The sequence below is a fragment of the Poecilia formosa genome, unplaced genomic scaffold, assembly GCF_000485575.1.
Source record: "Poecilia formosa unplaced genomic scaffold, Poecilia_formosa-5.1.2 Scaffold78, whole genome shotgun sequence".
NCBI classification, from domain to species: domain Eukaryota; kingdom Metazoa; phylum Chordata; class Actinopteri; order Cyprinodontiformes; family Poeciliidae; genus Poecilia; species Poecilia formosa.
Window position 1 is genome coordinate 1,744,847 of NW_006800017.1, and position 20,908 is coordinate 1,765,754.

The following is a 20,908-nucleotide window of genomic DNA, read 5'->3' on the forward strand; positions in this document are numbered from 1 at the left end:
TATATATTCTAGTTTACGACATTCACGTAGAACTTAGCTGGTTGAAATACACAGATGCATTATAATTGCATACACGTAAAGTGTAAAAAGAAGTCAGTTTGCCTGATGAGTTTAGAAACCAGGACATTTTTTTTTTGAGATGCAGAATTTGGCTTTTGTTTCTTCTAATGGAGAGTCTGCAGAGATTGTGTGACAGGGTGTGATTGTTATTTTTAGGGACGACAGTTTTGATTGTTGTTTGGAACAAAACACAATTTGCTTTGTGCTGGGATTTTGATCCTGTTCCCACTTCAAAGCTGCAGCAACATTCCATGCTTCTGTCCTTTTGAGTTTTACTTTCATGTTGTTTAAATCTCAACATGTTATCAGGATTATGGAAATTCCTCAGTGCATCGTTTGGCTTAAACTGAAGCAAATCTCAGTGCAGAATGCAATGTCACGTTTCATTTGTATTTTTAAAAAATGTGCTTTGGAATCTAATTATAGCAGAGGTGTCGCATTATTGCAATGTATTAATAATAAGGTTCTTTTATGCATCGCTTTTTACATTTATGTAAATTTGATGGTATGAATGAAATTAATTAGATGCAAATTCTCCTCTATAGCAGCCTAATGAATCAAACAGTGACATAAATTAGTATTCTAGATAATGTCTTTGGCTTGCTGAGGATTATTGTATTACCTTTGTTTTATCTTCAACTCTGCTGCATGTGGAGCATTTATTTGAGCCAGTAGATAAATTAAGGTTTAGTTTTCATAGTGAATCTTTTAATCATTCTGTTATGTTTCAAACCACAACACAACATGACCTTGTAAAGTAAGTAATATAATCATGACCAGCAAGTTTTTTATTTTTTTTTTATTTTGTTTTTTTAATTATAGAAATTAGAATATCATTTTAAATTTTTTTTTTATTATTATTTTAAGTTGCCATTCTGCTTTTAAAATAGACCTGGTATTTCAATACAGGTAGCAGTGTTTTGCATCTGAAAGAAGACTCTTCCCCCCCACTTTTAAAATTGCTCTGCTCCTATTACAAACTCCTGTCATAATCCTAAAATCCAAGAGTCTTAATTTGGAAATAAATTCAGAAGACATTGAAAAGAAAGTTCAAGTTCCCTTTAGGTTGCTTTTATTTTTATGTTGGTTTTTTTTACTGCTATATTGTCTTTGCTTCATATTAGGACAAACCTTTCAAAAATGTTTCTGCACTTCTCAGTAAAAACTTGATTTTAAAATATCAATTATTGGCCAGTTGCACTATGCTTTGGACTCTCCCGCACAGTGGTCAGTTGGGCCTCGACTGACTCATGTTACATAAACAGCAAGGACCAGAAAGGTTTTATTTTTTCTTTATTTGTTCTTTTACTTCTAACATTAGTGTTCAGAAAACACTAAAATCCTTGTTGATACCAGGATTACAGATATAGAACGTTACAGATCAAATCCAAAAATGACCAAATTATACCATATATCATGATTTAAAGAGGAGTCCGTGTCATAGGCTTGTCCAAATACACGAGTTTGTCCTCATTTACCTTTTTGAGTCATGAAAATCGTGGGGACATTAACCAGGCCAAGCTTTACCTGAAGCTGAGCCTGGATCCGTATCAAGTTCCAGACTTTCAAAATCACTTTGAAAGGCATGCATAGCCAATGAAATAATCAAAAATTGAAATATTGTTGAAAGTAAAAATGTCATGGTTGTCATTTTCAGTCATGTCCCTTGACTGAAAATAAAAAAAAAATAAGAAAGATCAATTAATATCGTCGTATGACAAGAGAATAATGCAGTTTTCTGAGATACATATATGTTTTTTTTGGCACAGTAGCACTTGCCTGGTGTGATATAATAACAAAGTACTGTTTCAGTCATAAGCTGTTGCATTTTTATGATTTTGAACTGTGCTGATTTAACCATTAGATTAAAACTACCCATCATTACCCATCAGTGGCTCCTCATATGCCACACTAGTGACAATTTCTGACATTTTTCTTAGATAAATTGATGAACAGTGAAGAGTTTTGATAAGAAACATTTCTATGTAGTTATTATCTTGTCAAAAGTTGAGAACATTTTGTCTCAGTTGGATTTTGTGAGCTTTTTCATGTCACTGCTTGACTGCACTGATATCCTGTTTAAAATAATTATAATTCCTTTGCCTACTTAATAATATGTTTCATATGCAACTTTTCAGAAAGATTTGCACATTAAGCTTTAGTATATGTAAATGTTCAAAAGGTACTGTCTGGTTCAGATGTCACATTTTCATCTCAGTGATCATTTATCCTGGATGATGATATGTAGCAAGACCACGTCACATGTTGTCTTATGTTTTGCATCAAAATACTAAAAACCAAGGGTTTCCAAACTAGATATGGAAGGTGAAAGTCACTAAAATAATCTTTGAGTTTACACATGAGTCACAAAAGCACTGATTTGCATAAATATTTGATGTTTAATGACCTGAATTGACAAATTTAGTGTAATGTCAAGATAAAAACTAGCCTTTCCAAATTGACATTTTTCTTCTCTCCCTTTGGTTTCCTTTTTCTGTTTGCATCCTCGCCGCCTTTCTTTTATTTTATTTTTTTTTTGTCCTTGTAAACTGTGATTTGGAAAATCAATCTTGAAGAACATCCTGACTTTTAAAAGTGTCCCTGATGGACAGAGTTACAAGAGCTGGACTGACTTGTCAGGGAAATACAAGCCCCAGTGCAAATGTGTATCACTTGGAAAATACATTTCTCACTGTTATCAAAGTAAAAATATTTCTTGTTCTAAGGTAAAAGTAAAAAAAAAGTCATTGCTGATCAGAATATGATGCAGAGTTGGTACAAGTCATATTTTATTCATTAAGATTTTTATGTTAAGTACATGTTCCTCTGGCTCTTAAAGGTCAGAGTAACAAACTTAAAACTGTGATATTTTTCTGCCTCTTTTGAGCCACTTACCATTTTAAGACAGAATATATGAATTACTTTAATTGTTTTGCACGTTCTGTGATTTTCAAAGCCTCCAGATCCACCCAATTCCCATGTTTATAGATCAAGTCGATTCTAATTCAGGTGAAACGACCTTAGAAGATTAAATGTGTGCAAAAAAAATAAAGTGAGTTCACTAAATTAAGACTTTATCAGTGTCCAAATAGGCCAAAAATGACCCAAATAGAAATCTGGTAATAATTTCCAACCCGAAGAAAAGTTTCTGTTTTTACCACAAAGAACACCTTGAGACCAAGGTGCTTATGTGGTGTAACAATTCATCCTCAGATGTTTAGAGATTTACTGGGAGCACTGTGGATTGAAGTGGCCTATAAAAAGTCCCTGACAGGTTTAGGAGAGATGGATACCATCAGGCATACTAACTAATGCCATCATGTTTGTAGCCGCTGGTACCAAAACAACCTTTCTTTGGATGGTTTTCCTTTGCCGTAGAGAGAGTAATTTTCAGGAATAGCAAATGGAAACCGGAGTCAGCAGCTGTTTGTTCTGGGTTGTGCTAAACCGTCACGGTTCATGGGAAAATGTACAATCAGCTCATTAAAGGTGACAATGAAATAACTTTTAATTCCCATACAAGATCACGATTAAACCTGTTCACCATACACCGACTCTGCGTGCCACTTCTTCGGCTTTATCTTCAAGGCTGATGTGTTTGAAGGCATATTTCTATTTCAATCACAACAGAAGAGTTTGACATGTAACACACATCCTCCCTTGAATCATATATTCTCTGATGTTATTTCTGCCTTCGCTTAGTATGTGTGCGGGGGTGGAGGGTATGAATCAGGCAACTTCCCTCGGTGTTTTCAACAATTTTCAAACGAGGGTGCAATTAATTTCTCTCTTTTGCATTTCAATAAGCAAGCACCATCTCCTTGCATGAAAACAGTCACTTTTGTTTATAAATCAACATTTGTCTACAAAAAAAACATCTGGTTAGATTACCCTGCATTTCTAAGCAACTGTAATTTGAATGATGAACTGAAATACTTAATATTAGATTAAAGAGAAAATAAAAGACAAAATGTGCCCTTATACTCACTTAGCTCCAAGCCGAATCCACCTGCATGAGATCTGTCATTGTTGTTACTGGGGCTGATTTTTATTTGTTTGTTTAATAATCATGCTTACTAGATATACATACTTTAAATTCATCATTTGGTTGTATCCGAAGAAGGAGGAGACAAAACTGTGCAAGACTTGTATTTTTTTTGTAACTTCAGCTGAAACAGGATTTGTATATACTGATTTCATGCCTCCCCTCTGACACCATCATCCTCAGCCGAAAGTTCAATGGCATTGTCTTATTCATAACCAGAGTTATTTACAGAAGACATGAGATTAGGTAAAAAAAAAAAAAAAAAACAATAACACAATAACAACCTGGTAACACACTGCCAAGATTAGGTCAGGTTTTGATAAAAATGTTTGTATTTCCAAACATTGATCGTTCAAACAAATCTGAAATCTTTTGCATGTTTTCTTTTTACTTCACAGAAAACAATCGGTGTGCTTCCCGGTCATGTTAACCAGTCACACGTTATTCAGCACATTTAGCAGCTGGCAGTGATCACATCCACACACACAGAGAAAATAAAAAACAGAGATTGACAACAAAGCTAAGCAGATGTGGAAGCTGTTAATGAACCAGGGGAGGTTCAGGATGGCAGCTTTAGTGATACCGATCCCTGATTGCAGCCAGGCTTTGTTCACAGCCTCTCTTACATCACCGTTGGCTCGTACGCTCTATGAAAACTGACAACGTCACCATGACAGCTGTTATTTTGTCTAATGGATGGAAGCAGTGTGCTCACATTCATGAAATTGAAGAAAACAATAAAGAGATGCGAAATATAAACATAAACCACCACAAAATACATTTACTTTCATTGTTGAAAATATTACATTTTTTTGATTTAAAAATATTTTTTCTCACATTTAAAGAAAAAATTCAAACCAACGCTGTTCAGAGATGTTTGGGATCGATTAAAGGGTGTTTGCCTATAACGTAAATGGAAGCCAAAACAGGTCTTTACATACCCTCGTATGTTAGATCAGTATTGTCTGAAATTATATAGTTTCTGTACGATCCAGACATATCAATCAAACTAAGCTGAATGAGGACAGATATATTGCTATCGTGCACATTCAGCAGAATGGAAAGGAAAGTAGAAAAAATCTCAAAAGCTCATTGTTAGACAAAAGGAGCAAAGAGTAGCAGACTGTGGTTTCCGAGTATCAATTACAACCATTAATAATATGTTCATTTCTAGCCACTTGTACCAAGAAGTGTTCTAACATCGCAAATATGTGACTTTTGTTAAATCCTGCTGGGATCTTAACTGGAATTAAATGCCTTGGACAGGTAAGACTAGTTTTTGTTGTTAAGTGTCATTTCAGTCTATACTCCATTCCAGTAATGCACTTTTCTATCCTCTTAAAAGAAAGAAGAAAAAAAATAACTTAACTAATAAGGTAAGACTATTTCCCAAGCTCTATGGCAGGTGGAACCTTATTGTGGTGAATGGCAACATGAACACTTTGAAATACAAACGCTAGTGAGTATTTCCAAAAAAAATGCAAACAAATGAAAGATATTTCATAGTATGAAGTGAGGAGAGAGGTGCAGGACTCAAATGCAGGAAGGAGGCAAAAAGCATTCAAGTGAAAATAAGCACTTGGACTGGACTTTAGTTCTTGTAAATTCAGGAATTTACAAGAATTAAAGGCCGGGGGTGTATACAAAATAATACAGCTTGACAAGACCACAGGGGACCTGGAAATGGAAGTAGTAAATCAACTAGTATTAATACTGAGCAGCTTGATTACTAGAATGCTAGACAGGTGAGGAAATGAGCCAGAGGGGGACAGCTTGGGAGTGCATGCAGCAGAGACCCAGTGGGAGGCTGCTGGGTAGATCTGGGAAAACAGACACTAAAAATAAAAGTAAACAACAGCAGAGACACAAACCTGGGAATACACACAAACCAAAAATACTACAGACTGTGAACAAAGAGCTAACAAAGAAGCAATAATTCAGGGACTAAGATCAAGCAAGTGTAACTAATGACTGCAACTCAGAGTAGCATGAAAAAACACATCGTGTACTAGAGCAAACTGCGAGGAATCTTAACTCTAAGGAATGAAATGGAACAAAGTCCCAAAGTTCATAATAATCAATGACTGAAATGAAAGATCCCTTACTTTGTGAAATGGTGTAGGAGATGACTATTTGCTGTTTTTCTGGCCCAAGGGTCATTTATCAAATGCAAAAGTTTACATACATTAGCTAATACACAAAAACATGCGTGTTAAGTTAGATCATCTCACTAAATTGTCCTTACGTGTGATCCTATTTGTGCATGATGGTGCTAACTTCTTTTTGCGTTTTACTACTCTGACTTATTAAATCTGTCTGTTAATCAAGACGGCATTATTCAGAGATGAGGCTAATCGTTAATTGCAGCGTATGTGGTACTGATTCAGATATGCAAAACATGGAAACGTACTCAAGCTGAAGGACTGAGCCTCCGTTCTTTGTGCTGGTGACTCATAAGCCTGTTCGTCCTCAGTGATGGCACTCTAAAATGGAATAAATAAAGACAATCAAGGTCTGTAGCACTCAGATTGTGTTCATCAGTTTGAGTTTTTGTTTATGTGCATACTTTCACACCCCTCAAACACTGACGGTAGGCTGCTATGTTCGTCAACATCATCTGATATGAGTGCACTGAGTGCATTATTACATGCTGAAGTGTGTGTGTGACTAGTTAAATTGGCTTTATTATGTGAAATATGAGGTCACCATCTTCAGATGACTTTGAGAGGCTGACTCATGCAACAAGTGGATGTTAGTCATTGCTTGGTCGCTGCCACTCTCTTAGAAATTAGATTTTCTTTGTTTACGAGTGTTTTTAATGGTCATTCTGCTTCAGGGTTGTTGAATCTTGCCCTTGGTTTCCATTGTGTTCAAAAATACAAGAGCAAGGTTCTGCTGTGATGAGGAGCTTAATAATATTTGCAACAAAAATGTCCAATTTTTTGCTTCTTTTATCAGAGACTGATAAAAGGACCTTGTACTGAAGGGAAATATAAGATACATAAGTGTTTTCTTTATCAGAACTTTATAATCTGTGGACTTCACTGTAGAGGCTGAGTAAGTTATCCATGTCCTAATGCTTTTAAAAAATATATATAATTTATCTAAAAAAAATGATATCATGAAAATGTCCAATATTTATATATATATTTTTTATGAAAATTAAATTTCAATGTTAGACTGATTCATTTCCTATACAGGGAAATATTTTAAGCCTTTGTTTCTTTTTATTGTGATGGCTAGGGCTTACTGATATTGGAAACTCTACAGTGAAGGTCTTAGAAAATGTGAATATTACATCATCTAAATGTGAAGGGTCGTGTTCTGAAAAGTTTGTTCATTTCTACGCAGCTGGTTCTTTGTTGGGTTTCTTTTTGAATGCATTACTGCATCAATGCAGCATGAGGGTATCAGCCTCCATGTCATGTTATTGTTGGACCTCTGCTGTCTCTCATTCTCCTTTTGACAGTGCAACATATGTTCTCTATGAGGTTCAAGTCAGGCTAGTTTGTCTGCCAGTACCAGTGGTATTGTGACCATGGAACCGGTTTTTGGTACCTTTGGCGGTATGGACAAATTCCAAGTCTTGCTGGTAAATGAAATCAGCCTCTCCATAAAAAGTGGCCTAAAATTTCCTGGCTGTGCTCACTTCATTAACCTTTTCAGGTTTACCCTCCTGTCTGGACATTTGTCAAGTCGACAGTCCTCTAACATTGTGCAACCTACTGACCCAGACCATTTAGGCTCAGGAAACCTTTTAAGGTGTTTTGAATTAATATCTGATCAGACCCTGACACCATGAGTACCCAATATTTTACTTTTTCACAACATTCTAACCTCTCTGTTTTGCTCATTGGACTTGAGGCTGTTTTTTTTTTTTCACTAATGTTCTCTCATAAACCTCTGAGTTCCTTGACAACGCTGCTGTATTTGCACTGATATTACCTTACATGCACGTGGACTCCATTGGAGAAAATGTGGAAAAGTTCAAGGAGTTTGAAATACATTTACTTGGCACTATTCATGTGTTCAGTGACTGTTAAAATGTATTTCATAACCATTTTAGAGGAGAGTGAATACAGACAAGCAGACTGAGATGCAGCAAGAGGATGAAACTCACTTTTCGTCTTGTCTTTTGAACATTTTTCTTTGAAATCTCATGTCATTGTTAATGTCACTGCCCATCCAGTCATAGCCTCGCTGGTCTTGTACGTTTTTCTGTTGTGCTTAATGAAGAGACGGCTGACTGGTCTCACTGTTACAAACTCTGCTGCCTGCCATTTTGTTGCATGCCCGCTTTCCTGAGTGAGTGCGAATAAAAAAAAGCGAGCATAATCATACCAAGTCGCACTGCCTCTTAAAATTTTGCTTAATTTATTGAACAATGAATTAAGCTAAAATATACGGCCATTTCCCACTGCAAAAGACAAGCGGTTCCTTTATGAAGACCTTTTTTTGCGACGCTTTTATGAATCTCTGCCTTCACTAAATTGAAGGCATCAAATGGGTGTTTGCATCACCAGTAGAGGTGTTTGTTATTAATGATAAGCAGCTTTACCACCTGCTGTTCTAATGTCACTGGAATCTAGAGAGGTGAGCGCTGAGGAGCGTTGTGAATATTTAATGATGGAATGAAATGCTTTATTGTTGAGTATCAGGGGAGCAATAAAGTGATATTGGAAAAAAAAAAGTTATTTTTCAGGGTGCTTTTAGTTCTGTTATTCTAATTTACAGATGTGCAAGTGGTTTAGTTTTTAGGAGCTTGTCAATATGGTTTGAGTTTAGCTATTCATGAGCCTCCATTTGTGGAACCAGGGTACGTTGACTGAGACAAATAGATAAATCTTGATGACCGTAACAGTCCCTAGTTTGTTTTCTTTACACTCATTATCCAGAATAGCATGCACGTTTGAGAGTTGGAGTTTCGACGACCAGCTATATTTCACAGCATGGTCCCTCTGCCTCATACGATTATTCAGCATCGCGCTTGGCCGCAGCACAAACGCATACTTAGAGCCGTAATGCCGTTTCCATTTTTATCAGCACTCCTTGTGAAATATCACGAAGACAAACATGGAAAGAGTCGAGCCTGGCTCTCACTGCGTTCAGATGAGTAATGACTGCATGATATGATTCCCCCAAAACTGCTTGTGTCTGACCTGCCTCAGGGGTCGCCGTGATCGCAGTGAGCCTCTGCGTTGGTGTGAGCGTTTTGCTGCAGGTTACAGGTGGAGGGTCAAACCCAAACCAGAGATATGAAGATGCAGGGATGGTATGAAAGTAGTCATCCAGTCAATTTAGCTTGCCTCGTAAAATATTGAAATATAATATTTGAGTCAAATTCAAATTATCTCTTTTTTGTTGTTGTTGTTGTTTTGGACAGGGGCAGTGGATGAAAACCTAACTTACTATACAGCTATGCATTAATGCAAAAGACCTCTCTGTTTCTAATGTCATTATGCTTTTTTTAATTATTATTATTATTATTATTATTATCTTGCTGCCATCCTCTGAAATTGAATGAGGAGAGGAGGTTATTTTTTTTGTAGCACTGCAGTTTCAGTTCTAAAAGGACCTAAAGGCCCTTCACTCTTTCAATGAGTCTATCTTCAGCCTCACCTGGCCACCCAAGTGAGAAAATCAATAAAAGTGAAAGCTGCCCCTATTACACTGACTGCAGGTATTGCTGTGATTTGAAAAAGCGGGGCTTCAGTCAAAAATGAAGAAAAACTTTACCTCAGAGCTCTGCAGCGGGTGTTCAATTTCTCAGATGAAACCTTATTTGTTCTTTTTTGGCTATATTAAGCTCTGCTCTCCAATGACTTTCCAGGATTTTGGTCAAATCATTTTTCCTGGAAAATATTGTTTTTTCACTCAACAAGTTCAGCATCAATAGATGAATTCCTTGAGAAATCTTGGTTATATTATATGTAAATGTGATGTGTGATTTCTTATGCTCTTTAAACATGTCTGGTACTTTACAACTCAAATATTTGTAAAGCATTTAATCTTGTAGTTTGAAGAGACTAAGCCAGCTTTGCTCTGAACGCACTGGAAAGTTGTCATGATCCGTGTTTCTGTGTGTTTAGTTTTGAGTTTTTCTGTGTGATTCTGTTTCCCTGTGAGTCTCTGTCCTGTCCTCCACGTTGTCTCCCAGGTGTGTCTCATTCCCTTAATTACCCCATGTGTATTTAGTCTCACTTGTTGTCTGTGTTCTTCGTCGGCTCCTTGTCTATTGCTGTCTTACGCAAGTCGTCACTGTCTGTACTCTCCAGTAGAACTGCCAAGTCCTGGTTTGTGCTTGCTCCTGTTTAGTCCTTATTATCAGTTTCTACCGGCATTTAGCTGCGTGTTTGTTTCCTGCCGTGCTGCCTGTCCTGGACTGTCTTCTGAGCATATTATTATTAAATTCTTCATTTTCACCATCTTACCTGGGTCTCGGCGTCCTCTCCTCACCACCACAACCACCCATTACGACAAAAGTGAAAAAAGAAAATGCATTAGTTATCCTCATAACATATCTAAGTGATTAATTTTCCTATAAAAGTATGCGACTAACATCTTAACTTAGCACTTGCTTGGTTTTATACAAACGAATGTGTCATTTTAGGGTGATTGATATATTTTATAAGTCAGTTCAATAGATGCAATGATAGTTGTAGATGTATTGTGCTGTTATAAAGTCAAGAAACGCACTGGCTGTTTGTTTGTTTTTTCCTAATTTGGAAGGAATTGACAAATAATTTTCAATAAAAATTGACAAAATTTTCACTGCATATTTGCAAGGCATATAATACTGTTTGCAAATGTGCTCTCATCCATTTCAATGCAGAGTTGTGAAGTGGAAAAATAAAAATTTGCCTATCAAAATCGTTGGCAAACGGAAGATTGTCAAAGATTTTATGGCACCATAAAACATAATCTGGCTCAGTCAAAATATGATCTTTATTAAATATTTATTTTTATGGAGCTTAAACTGTATTATTTAAAGTTGTACCACAGTTTTTAAGCCCCGGCTGGTTGAAATGTGTTTCTCTGACACAGACAGGAGTGGTTGTTATATGACTGACTACTTCGGTGCAGTGTGTTTGCACAGCATGTCAGTGTGCGTTAGACATGGCAGCTGGGGGCTGGGTTTACCACCCTGTCTCGCAGCACTTCCATCCCACATCTGCTCTCCAGTTTATTGCCCTGGTGAGTTGATTTATGACTTGTGTGCAGAGTGCAGGTAGCGTCATTCACTAGTTGCAGAGACATCGTGGAACAGCCTCGGATGGCCTTTTCCGTACGATTCTTATCAGCACTAGTAATTTGTCACATCTCGCGGCTTTCTGTGGACGTCATGTTCCTGTTAGTTGCATCGTGCTGCAGCCATTAATGTTTCATAGGCTCACACTTTTGACGGGCTCCTCTGAAAGCTTCTCTAACATCTGTAATTTATGATCCGCACGAAGTGCTGCTTGAGTGAATCTATTCTGAGGGGAAGTTCTCAGTCGTGTACATTGTGGGGAAGACGAGAAGCATTAAGTGGCTAACACCGAGTGTGTTGCTCCTAAGTGGAGGATTTTGTATTTGAAGATGTTCTTATCTTAGAGGGTGTTCGCAGCAGTTCGGGGAGTGAAACTTACCTGAAAGTGGAGCTTTCTGTGAACACCATTGCTGAGAGAGATGTGTAGGCAAAGTGGAGGTGGATCTTGTTAAGATGGGATTTGCTGTCTTTCTGAACAGTTCTTCATATCACAGTAATCTGGCTTATATTAAATGATCAGAAGATCCATTTCATCATCTTTTCTGGCCCCAGAAGGTCTAACCTGAACATTTTTTTTCTCCTAACAAATTCAGCATTATTACTAAAGCAATCAAGCTGAGCTAAACCCCCAAAGTCCTCACTGTGCTGTGATCACCACATTCCTTTCTGGGTCACTAAATATTCATGAAGCCTCTAAGCACATTTTGGGTTGTTTTTAGCAACAACAACAAGGAGCTTGTCTTGTGAGATTTCTTTCAGGCTCCACTTACAGTCTCGCTCACAGCTCAAATTCTTCCATGAATATGTATGTCATTTCCCACCTTTGGGTCTCTCGAAGAAGTCTGGGCTCCACACGTCAACAAAGACTATCCAGGTCTGAGCTTCATCAGCAGTAAATACCTTTAGTCTCTCTTCAGGTATTAGGGAATTAGGAGGTCACTGCCAGAAACACTTAGGAATATTCTATCGGAAGTAGGATGATTGTAGTGGAAAACGTCTCAGTTCTTCCTCAGTACCAAGTAATATGATTGGTGTTAGAAGAATAATTGACATCTTATTCTTTGAAAAATATAAGTATGTAGAATATAAAGTCCATACATAACCCTGATGACAGTTTCATGCACTACGTTGTCTTTTTTTTTTATCTTATTAAATTCTGACAAAATACACTGGCAGAGGTAGTTGTTGCAAAGTGAAACAGCTGAAGTGGTTTGCATACTTTTGCAAGTCACTGAGATTCCAGTAACCTTCAGAGGTTAGTAAGAGATTGGTGAGGAGAGCAGAGGGACTTAATCCACCAGCAGAATTATAATAGGGCAGACATCTTCTGAAGGAGTCCAAGTGAGGTGGAGAAATGCAGAATTGATGGATATTTCCAGGCACTATATGTAGGTGCATGAGAGCATGACAGGACAAAACTTTTAGCCACAAACAAAAATAAACATTGACATCTTGCGTGTTCTGAAACATTTAAATTACCTTTTTTTTCTTTTTCTTTTTTTTTGCTTTCATTCTCAGAACAAAGTGCTGACCATTGATGGAGTCAAGGTGAAGCTGCAGGTAAGTGATTCACCATCAAAATGTAAGTTTAGAGAAAATGAAAAGGTATGTAGATAAAAGCATTCAAAGATCAAAACAGCATTGCTCTTGCAATAGAAAAATAGGTTAAAAAACAATTGGACCCAAATTGTGAGCAGAGTCTGGCTTGCCTGGTTTGCATCAAACAGATGTGTAGCTTTTTAATGTTATGGTCGATACTGGTGTACAACACAGCCAGTTAAAAATGTCTGTGAGATAACAGACTTTACTAGGTTCTGTGTGGCCAGCTACATTTATAATTGTTTATTTTATCGATTTAATATAAAAGAGGTAAACTATAGAGTGAAATAAAAAGATATAACGGTGCTCTTCAATTGTGCAGAAATCTTTAGTGGCTTGAACTGTTTTGGAAGCATAGTTAACTCGGTTATTTTATTTTTGTGGTTTGGACTCAAACTAGAGAGATGGCCTTGCTACAACTCAGAAAATTATCAAACAGTTGCCTTTTAATAAAAAATAAAATAATAAATACTTGGAAATAACAAGTCAAATAAAAATGTGAGTTTCTGTGATTTTTTTTATTTTTTTTTAACCTGGTTTGATTTAAAGTTATGCATACACATCTACTTCAGATGGCAGACCTTGTCTGTTTTTGTTAGATTCACAACTCAAAGCTGGTTTCAGAAAACTGGCTCCAAAACAAAATGGATGTAGGAGATGAATCAAATAAGCAATTACTGCGACTGGTATTTTTATCAGGAGGCACAGATCAAAACAAAGCTTTGAAGAGACCGAACATAATTTTAGTGTGAACAAAACTGTGACTAGAACAAGAATTTAAAGTAGCTTTACTGTTGACACTCTGATCATAATTTATTAGGGATGTTCCAATTATTTTTGCACTTTTTGTCCCATGTATATCAATATTTACAAATATCAAGCCAATCATCCCTATCCATTTTGCTTTGCAGCAAAATGGTTTTGGACTAGTTTATTCAGCTTGAGTGAACTCAGAAAAACATCTAAAATGTCACAACTTATTATCTACAGCATAGATCGCTTTTTAATTTGATTTTATCATCTGGATACATACACATATCTACAGTCTTATTAAAATAAAGTGATTAATCCAACTGATTTTAGAACGAGCTATTACTGAAGTTGCAGGGTGACTCTAGCACTTTCTGTTTTGATATGACTTGTTGATAATTTGGCTCAAACCTTTATATTTTTTTTGAATTACAGATAAAACTTTGAAGATTTTTTTTCTAGCCTACTTCAAAATGTAAAACTTTGTTTTGACTGTTTCTCTCCTATACATGCAGCTATCTACAGACATCTGAGACAAACATAAAGAGCAGGTGCCATTTGGTCTATCTTTAACTGAAAACACTGAAAAACACAGGCTGGAAGGGGAAACCTAGATGAATTAAATAAAATTACTCACAGCACATTGGCAGCTTTTGGGAGGAGAGTTTAGCCAGGGACTCTGATACCATTCACTTAAAAATGCTTTGATCAAGAATCACATCCACAACTCTTAGTATTTCACCACAGATGAAAGCAAATCATGTACATTTTTTAGTAAAAACAGTAAAGTAGGAATTTCATGCTCACACTGGATCATCAAAGTAAATCATGTCATTGTTTTAACATCAACTCATAGCAAAAAAATATGAGTTTCTTTTTGTTTTTTACTTTAATTTCTATTTCTTATCTTGTCTCCAGATCTGGGACACAGCTGGACAGGAGCGCTTCCGCAGTGTCACCCATGCCTACTATCGGGATGCTCATGGTGAGAAACTCATACCTCCTTTGCTGATTTACAGTTTCTAGGGGAAAAAAAATACATCTTGTGATTATTAATAGTGTGTGAAACCATGGTTAACTCTTATGTTGCAGTAAGGTTTTTTGTTTATTAACCATTTAATAAATATCTCTCAAATTGTGGTATATTGATTCTGATACAAAAGTACAATAATTTGAGTTTCACAAGTTTGAGCTGACTTTCGGGTGTTTGGTTCTTCCTGATTTTTATTTGTTTTTTAATACAAAACACAAAGACGACTTTCTTCCTTGTCAATTAACATGTGCTCAGATTGAAAACTAATATCTGAGGCAGCTGGTTTTCAAAGTACTAATTCATATATTCTAACTTAATTTATTTACCTTCAAATCAAGGCCATATATAATTGCTATGCATTGAACTAGATTTAAATTGGACTTCTGTCTCATTGCTAAAGTTAAGATTTGTGTCGTGTCGACACTCTAAGCAAACACCATTAAATTATTGCACATTTATAGAGGTTTTATGGGCCTGAACGTAGTTAAGTGTTGTTTTGATTGAACTTTCAAAGGTTGTTCCCTTGCCATCAAAACAAGAATTTATGCCAGTTAATTTTCTAAGACATGTTGGTTTACACATTTACTTCCACTCTGCAGTGTTTGTCAAGTACTGAGGTTTTATAACTCTGTTCAAAAAGGGAAAGACGGCACATTCAGGATTCAGGGACTCTTTGATGTTCTGTAATCAGTCATCACGTGTTGCTCAGTGTTTGTTTGTGAGACTAGAAGTTTGGACACATCTTACAGGTTTTATCTTTATAATTTAGCAAATTCTTAGTGGTGGTTCTCACTTGTCTGTAAGCCTGTAAGAAGTCATTTTCAAGTTATTACTAAACTCCAGCATGTTGTGCAAATGATAAACCACAGCAGCTGAATGACTTTTTATCATGGTTGAACTTTATTGTTGAAGTTAATTTTCTCTTCCGCCAACAGTCTGGCTTAAAATGACTTAACTTGTCATAAATATTCAAATATTATTTTTGCTGCAAACAGGAAACAACAGACATAAAGCATATTACCTACCTTGGTTTGTTCTCAGCGTTTTGTACATTATATTATCTTTGTTGTTTTAAACTAATGCAGCCTCTCTCCTCAAATTGCAAAACAAATGCCAAAAGAAAATATTTTATTTCCTCACAAATAGAAGCTGATGTCAACCATTAAATGATCTATTATTTACACATTCTAGTGTGGCAAGATTTTAAGATAGCAGAGATGCACAGGACTTAACACAGTCATGCAACAAACAACCTTTTATTTTCCCTGACCCGGTTCCGAACCATTGAATGACAACAACCAGCAGCTCTCCCAAATGAGTATTATTATATGGTTTATGATCCATTTCATTTTCCTGTTCCATGAGCTGCTAAAGAATAATGTGAGCTTAACCAGACTTTTTTAGTAACACACACAAAAAAAAAAAAAATTCGGTGAGAAGCTTATCAAAGTGTTTTCAACTTAATCCATTTTTGTGTCTTCCAGCTCTGCTCTTGCTGTATGACGTCACCAACAGATCGTCTTTTGACAATATACGGGTTTGTAATTTGTTTTTCTTTTTAAACGCTCTTATTGGACTGAATAATTTTTGGTTGACTCGAACCCTTTTCTCTTATTTCTTACTTGAACACTTGCTGTTGCGCTTTCAATCAAATTGCCCTCCAGATATCACCACTAATACTGTAAGCAGAATTCTGGTTGTGTTTTCTGGGTATGGGGACTGAATGTGACCCGGCAAGATTTCAGATTTTGGTCTCTCCGTGCATTTGAAGAGTCTCTGACTGGACTGTATTGCCTGCTGAAGGAGAAATATAACTTGTAAGCTGAATGTGAACATTCAGCAGTCCCAGGCAGCTACATGTATCACTCTTCGGGCAAGAAGAATCTGTAGAAAGCTAATGCTTTTAACCTGACCTCTCTTTCCTCCAGACTTTACATTATGCTGTACCTCTTAATCTATTTCCTGCAGTTGTGTGCCTTTCAAGCAATTTGGTTAACCTCTCCTCTGCAGGGAGATTTATCTCCTGAATTTGATTAAACTTAAGAATTATTGTTCAGTGAGCTGGCCCACTTCCAAGGCAATATTAAATTCTCACTTATATATTAAATATGACTATTCCTGAAATGCTCCACCTTTCCAAATACTGAGTTTTAGTGTTGCAGGAGCAAGCATGACAACTCTACACAGAAAGCTGCCAGCTGAGTCCAGGTGGGACTGAAACACAAGGATAGTTTCCAACATAGAATTATTATATCATATCATTCATATAATAAGTGGATTGACAGCAGTTCTAACCCAGAGCATACACCTTTCTGATTGGAGGTAACTGAAAAATACGTGAATCCATAAAATGCAGCTTTGCTCTTGCCCTGACCACAAAAGCTCTGAACGAGGTTGCACAATAATATTTGGAAAGACTAACATCCCACAGGAAAACTGTAACACAGCTGGTTGATCATTTGTGTCCACACGGTCTAAGCTTTGGATTTTTCTGTTTGTATTGACAAAGTGATTGGACTAGGCAGGAAACAAGAAATGTCAGCTTCACACTGGGGGGATTTAAGGAGATGCATGTGCAGTCAAACTGAATGCCCTCTGAAGGTTTAAAGCGAAAAATACCAATTGTAATCAATAAAAGTAGTAATTGCAACCTCCCTACAGCAAAAATAATGGTAATATTTCAGATGAATAAAAATAGCTTTTACATTGGAACACAGGCTGAACAGAAACTCTTCATCTTTTGAAAATAAAGCATGTCGCAGTTCAACACTGGAGCTTTTAAAATTGCTGCCTTTCTAAGCCACCATTTCCCATGTTATGTTCGTTTCGTGCACCGTCTGCTGTCGAAAAGGTTCAAGTTGTTTCAGCCGATGTATCTGTGGTTTCTGTTTGCGAAGTAAGTGTATCTTACAGCTTGAAGAGAGGCAATTTTCAGCTGCTGTATTTGACATTGTACACAAAAATTGCTCTTTCAGGGGGACCGACGGGCTCTAATGGAAGAAGAGGCTGTTTGATCCTAGACTGTAGAGAAATGTGATGTTCCTTTATGCTCTGAGTGATCCCTGAAGCAGGCAAGATGCTTTTCAAGTTCAGATGCGAGCAAAGAGCAAAACAAAAGTCTGAGCACAGACTGCCGGGAAGAAGAATTTGTTTGGCAGCTACACAGGGGAGGATGAGTAACTGTCAGCAATCTGACACACTGTCTCCTACCCTTTTTTGGTGAGGCAGTGGAGCTACAGAAAGTCTTGTGCATTTTTTTATGGAACAGCACACGGGACTCCAGGCTTTGTTTTCCACCAGGATCCCATCTATCCCAAAAAACAACCCGTCAGGTTTTCTACTGTAGGGCAACTTTGAATGTGTACTCAGACATGAGTGTATCGTGACAGCAAAATGTCTATCTTAGCTCATCTCCTTTAACCCAAGTTAATTAGTGTTGCTCATTTAAACCATCAGAACTATGTTGTTCATCTGAGGTACAGCACATTATTTCAATTCATCCTTTTGGGGGAGGAGACATAGAGATATTCACAACACAGCTATGAAACGTGAAATTTATTATGTTTCCTTCAAGCCTTCCTCTGAATGCGACACCTCTACTGACTGTGCTGATATACAAATGTGATATAAGTATCAGTTACAGCAGCTCCAGGTAAATCTGTCTTTTTTTTTACCTCATTGTAGAGAAAAAGTCAGTTTTTCTCCAACCTTTTTTTTTTTTTGTTGAGTCCATTAGTAAAATCATCTGTACTAAAAGTTTTCTAAATTGTAAGCATTAACCCTACTTTTCTGTAAAACATATCTAAAATCTCCCTAGACATTACGCAGCAACAGGCCACAATTATTTATTCTATTAATTTAACACTTAATACATAAAATAGGACAGATTTTATTTGGTCAGAGTTATGCTTATTATGTCCATTCTATGTCCTGGAAAGAAACATCCAATTTAACTGAAAGCAACCTGCAACAGCTCTGTTATATAGTTTTGTTTTGTTTTTTGTTTTTTTTCCAGTGCATTTAAATAAGAAGCTGGAACTGAAAATTATGTTCCAACGATGCATCCTGGCAGGACTGATGGCGAATTACTGATGAGGCCAGTCCTATAACTTAGCCCCCACTTAAGACAGAATAGAAATTAATCAAGTGGAAACATTCAGTCTGTAGTAATTATAATTTTAGATTCAACCATTGTCCTCGTCACCATATGCAGTATTCGTCACGGGTTGGAAATTGTCAAACTCTACCCCAAAGAAGTTAGGTTGAAGTCCTTGCTCAGCTTTGTCTGATTTTCATTATTTTCTTCTAAAAACTGAGCAGTACTCCCCAAAAGAAAAGTCTGGCGCAAGAGATGAAATTGCTTTAAAAAATCTGACACTAATGCCAACTATCTCCTCAAATGTTGGAAATAGCCAGAATCACAAATCTTGTGTTGATTGTTGCTGCCTTGATTGGCAATATTGACCCAAATACATAAAAAGAAAGCCTTCCAAGATTTTATTATTATTATTTATTTGTTTGTTTATTTATTTTATTGTTTTAAGAGTTTATGTATTTGAAAATCCTGCAGTGGTATTTTGCAGAATTGTTAGTGAAAAAGAAAATGCCACAAGTTCACAACTTTAAGAATGCCTCCGAAGTGTTCGCACGTATAGTTTAAAAGCCCAAACTTCAAAACCTGAAACTTGAGGTTGTTGCGCATCATTATTTTAAAAAGCACTTTTCTAGTCTCCCATTGAATCTGCGTATTCTTAGGAAGCACAGAATGACATCGTTCCTCCCCTCCTCTACATTCATCTACTGCACATGTATTCAGCGTCTGTTAGTGAAATAAGAAATCCTGGCTACAAGCCCCAGATGCCTGCTGGCATGCCGCTGTCTAACGAGCATTAACTCAGGTTATTGAACACTAATGGTGATAAATGTCGCTCTGAGGTAAAGATATACATTAGATGGAAATAAAAAATATATATTTTCTACCCTCGGATCTGTTCGTTTTTGTATTCTGTCACTGTCTCCTTAGTGAGGCAGAGTTGGAAAACCATGGCATTACCATTATTGAAGCTGTTCATCATTTTTAGAGAGAGAGGCTTAAAATATAAGGCATGAAAGGCTCAGTCAAAACAATTTAACTATACATTCAGTCACTTTCCTGAAATATCATTGCTCTGTTTTAGGAAGTTTGAAAATAAAATTTGCAAATTGTTTTATTTTAGCTCTAGATTGCAACTCAGTCCTTTAAACAAAACATAGGGGCAATTTTATTTTACTTCATTAAAGCCTATGCGGGCTGCCATTGCTAGTAATCTGTCTCTTAGTCTTCTAAAAATCAGCCTGGCTCTTGTGGTGTGATTTAGACGTTTGGTGATTTTGTTGTCATTAACATGCTAATAGGGGGCCTGTAGCTTCTTCTGCTGCTGCTATTTTGGTTGCCAAAAGATACACACACTTAACTGAAACTTTTAAACCTCATGAAAAAGCATAAAAGACAAAACATTTGTTGAAGATTAGTTTTTAACCATTAGTTTTAGCACCTCGGCGCAGCCTGCAGGCACAGGAAGTTAGAAAATAAGCCATTGAAAGCTTCTGTGAGATATTGCCCCTGGAAAAAGGCAAAACAAATAATAATAATAATTAATGATTTAATGATTTTTGCACTATGGCATTAGTTGAGTGATTTTAATGAAATGCAAGACACAACTTTTTTTATAATCCCTTATGTAGCTCCAGGAACTTTATTTGTTAGCATAATGAACAATTTCATTATTGTTCTGAAGTTTGGATTGGATGTCTTAAGTCATACAGCAACTTGATGCTTTTCATTAGATACATGATTATTTCCCTCTGGGGTAAAAAAAATAAAGTATTAATCAGTTGTAGTCCTTTTTCTTTTTAGGATAAAAGAGCATTAAACACTCTAAGTGAATGTGGCTTTGTGAATATAAACCTTTTCCATTCTGTAAATGTGCAACCAAATGCACTAATCAAATGAAGTGGCACGTTCAATGGGTTCAACACATGATTTCTTCATAGGCTTCAACAACGACTTGATTTCCCCAATCACTCCGGGGACTCTCTGGCATTTTTTTTTTCTTTCCTGACTGAAAACCCAACTGTTCATACAAGCATTTTCACTTTGATTGATTAACACGTCCCATCATTTTACTCTCTA

At 36.6% G+C, this 20,908-nt stretch overlaps 1 protein-coding gene across 2 annotated transcripts in view; it reads left to right on the forward strand.

Annotated features, from left to right (window-relative positions):
• LOC103140989 (ras-related protein Rab-26) overlaps positions 1 to 20,908 on the forward strand; it is a 38,722-nt gene that overhangs the window by 5,472 nt on the left and 12,342 nt on the right. For both annotated transcript variants that reach the window (XM_016673512.1, XM_007556372.2), the window contains 3 exons: positions 12,873 to 12,914; positions 14,622 to 14,688; positions 16,221 to 16,273. In XM_016673512.1, coding sequence (XP_016528998.1) covers positions 12,873 to 12,914; positions 14,622 to 14,688; positions 16,221 to 16,273 — 162 coding nt within the window. The remainder of the gene's footprint in view (positions 1 to 12,872; positions 12,915 to 14,621; positions 14,689 to 16,220; positions 16,274 to 20,908) is intronic.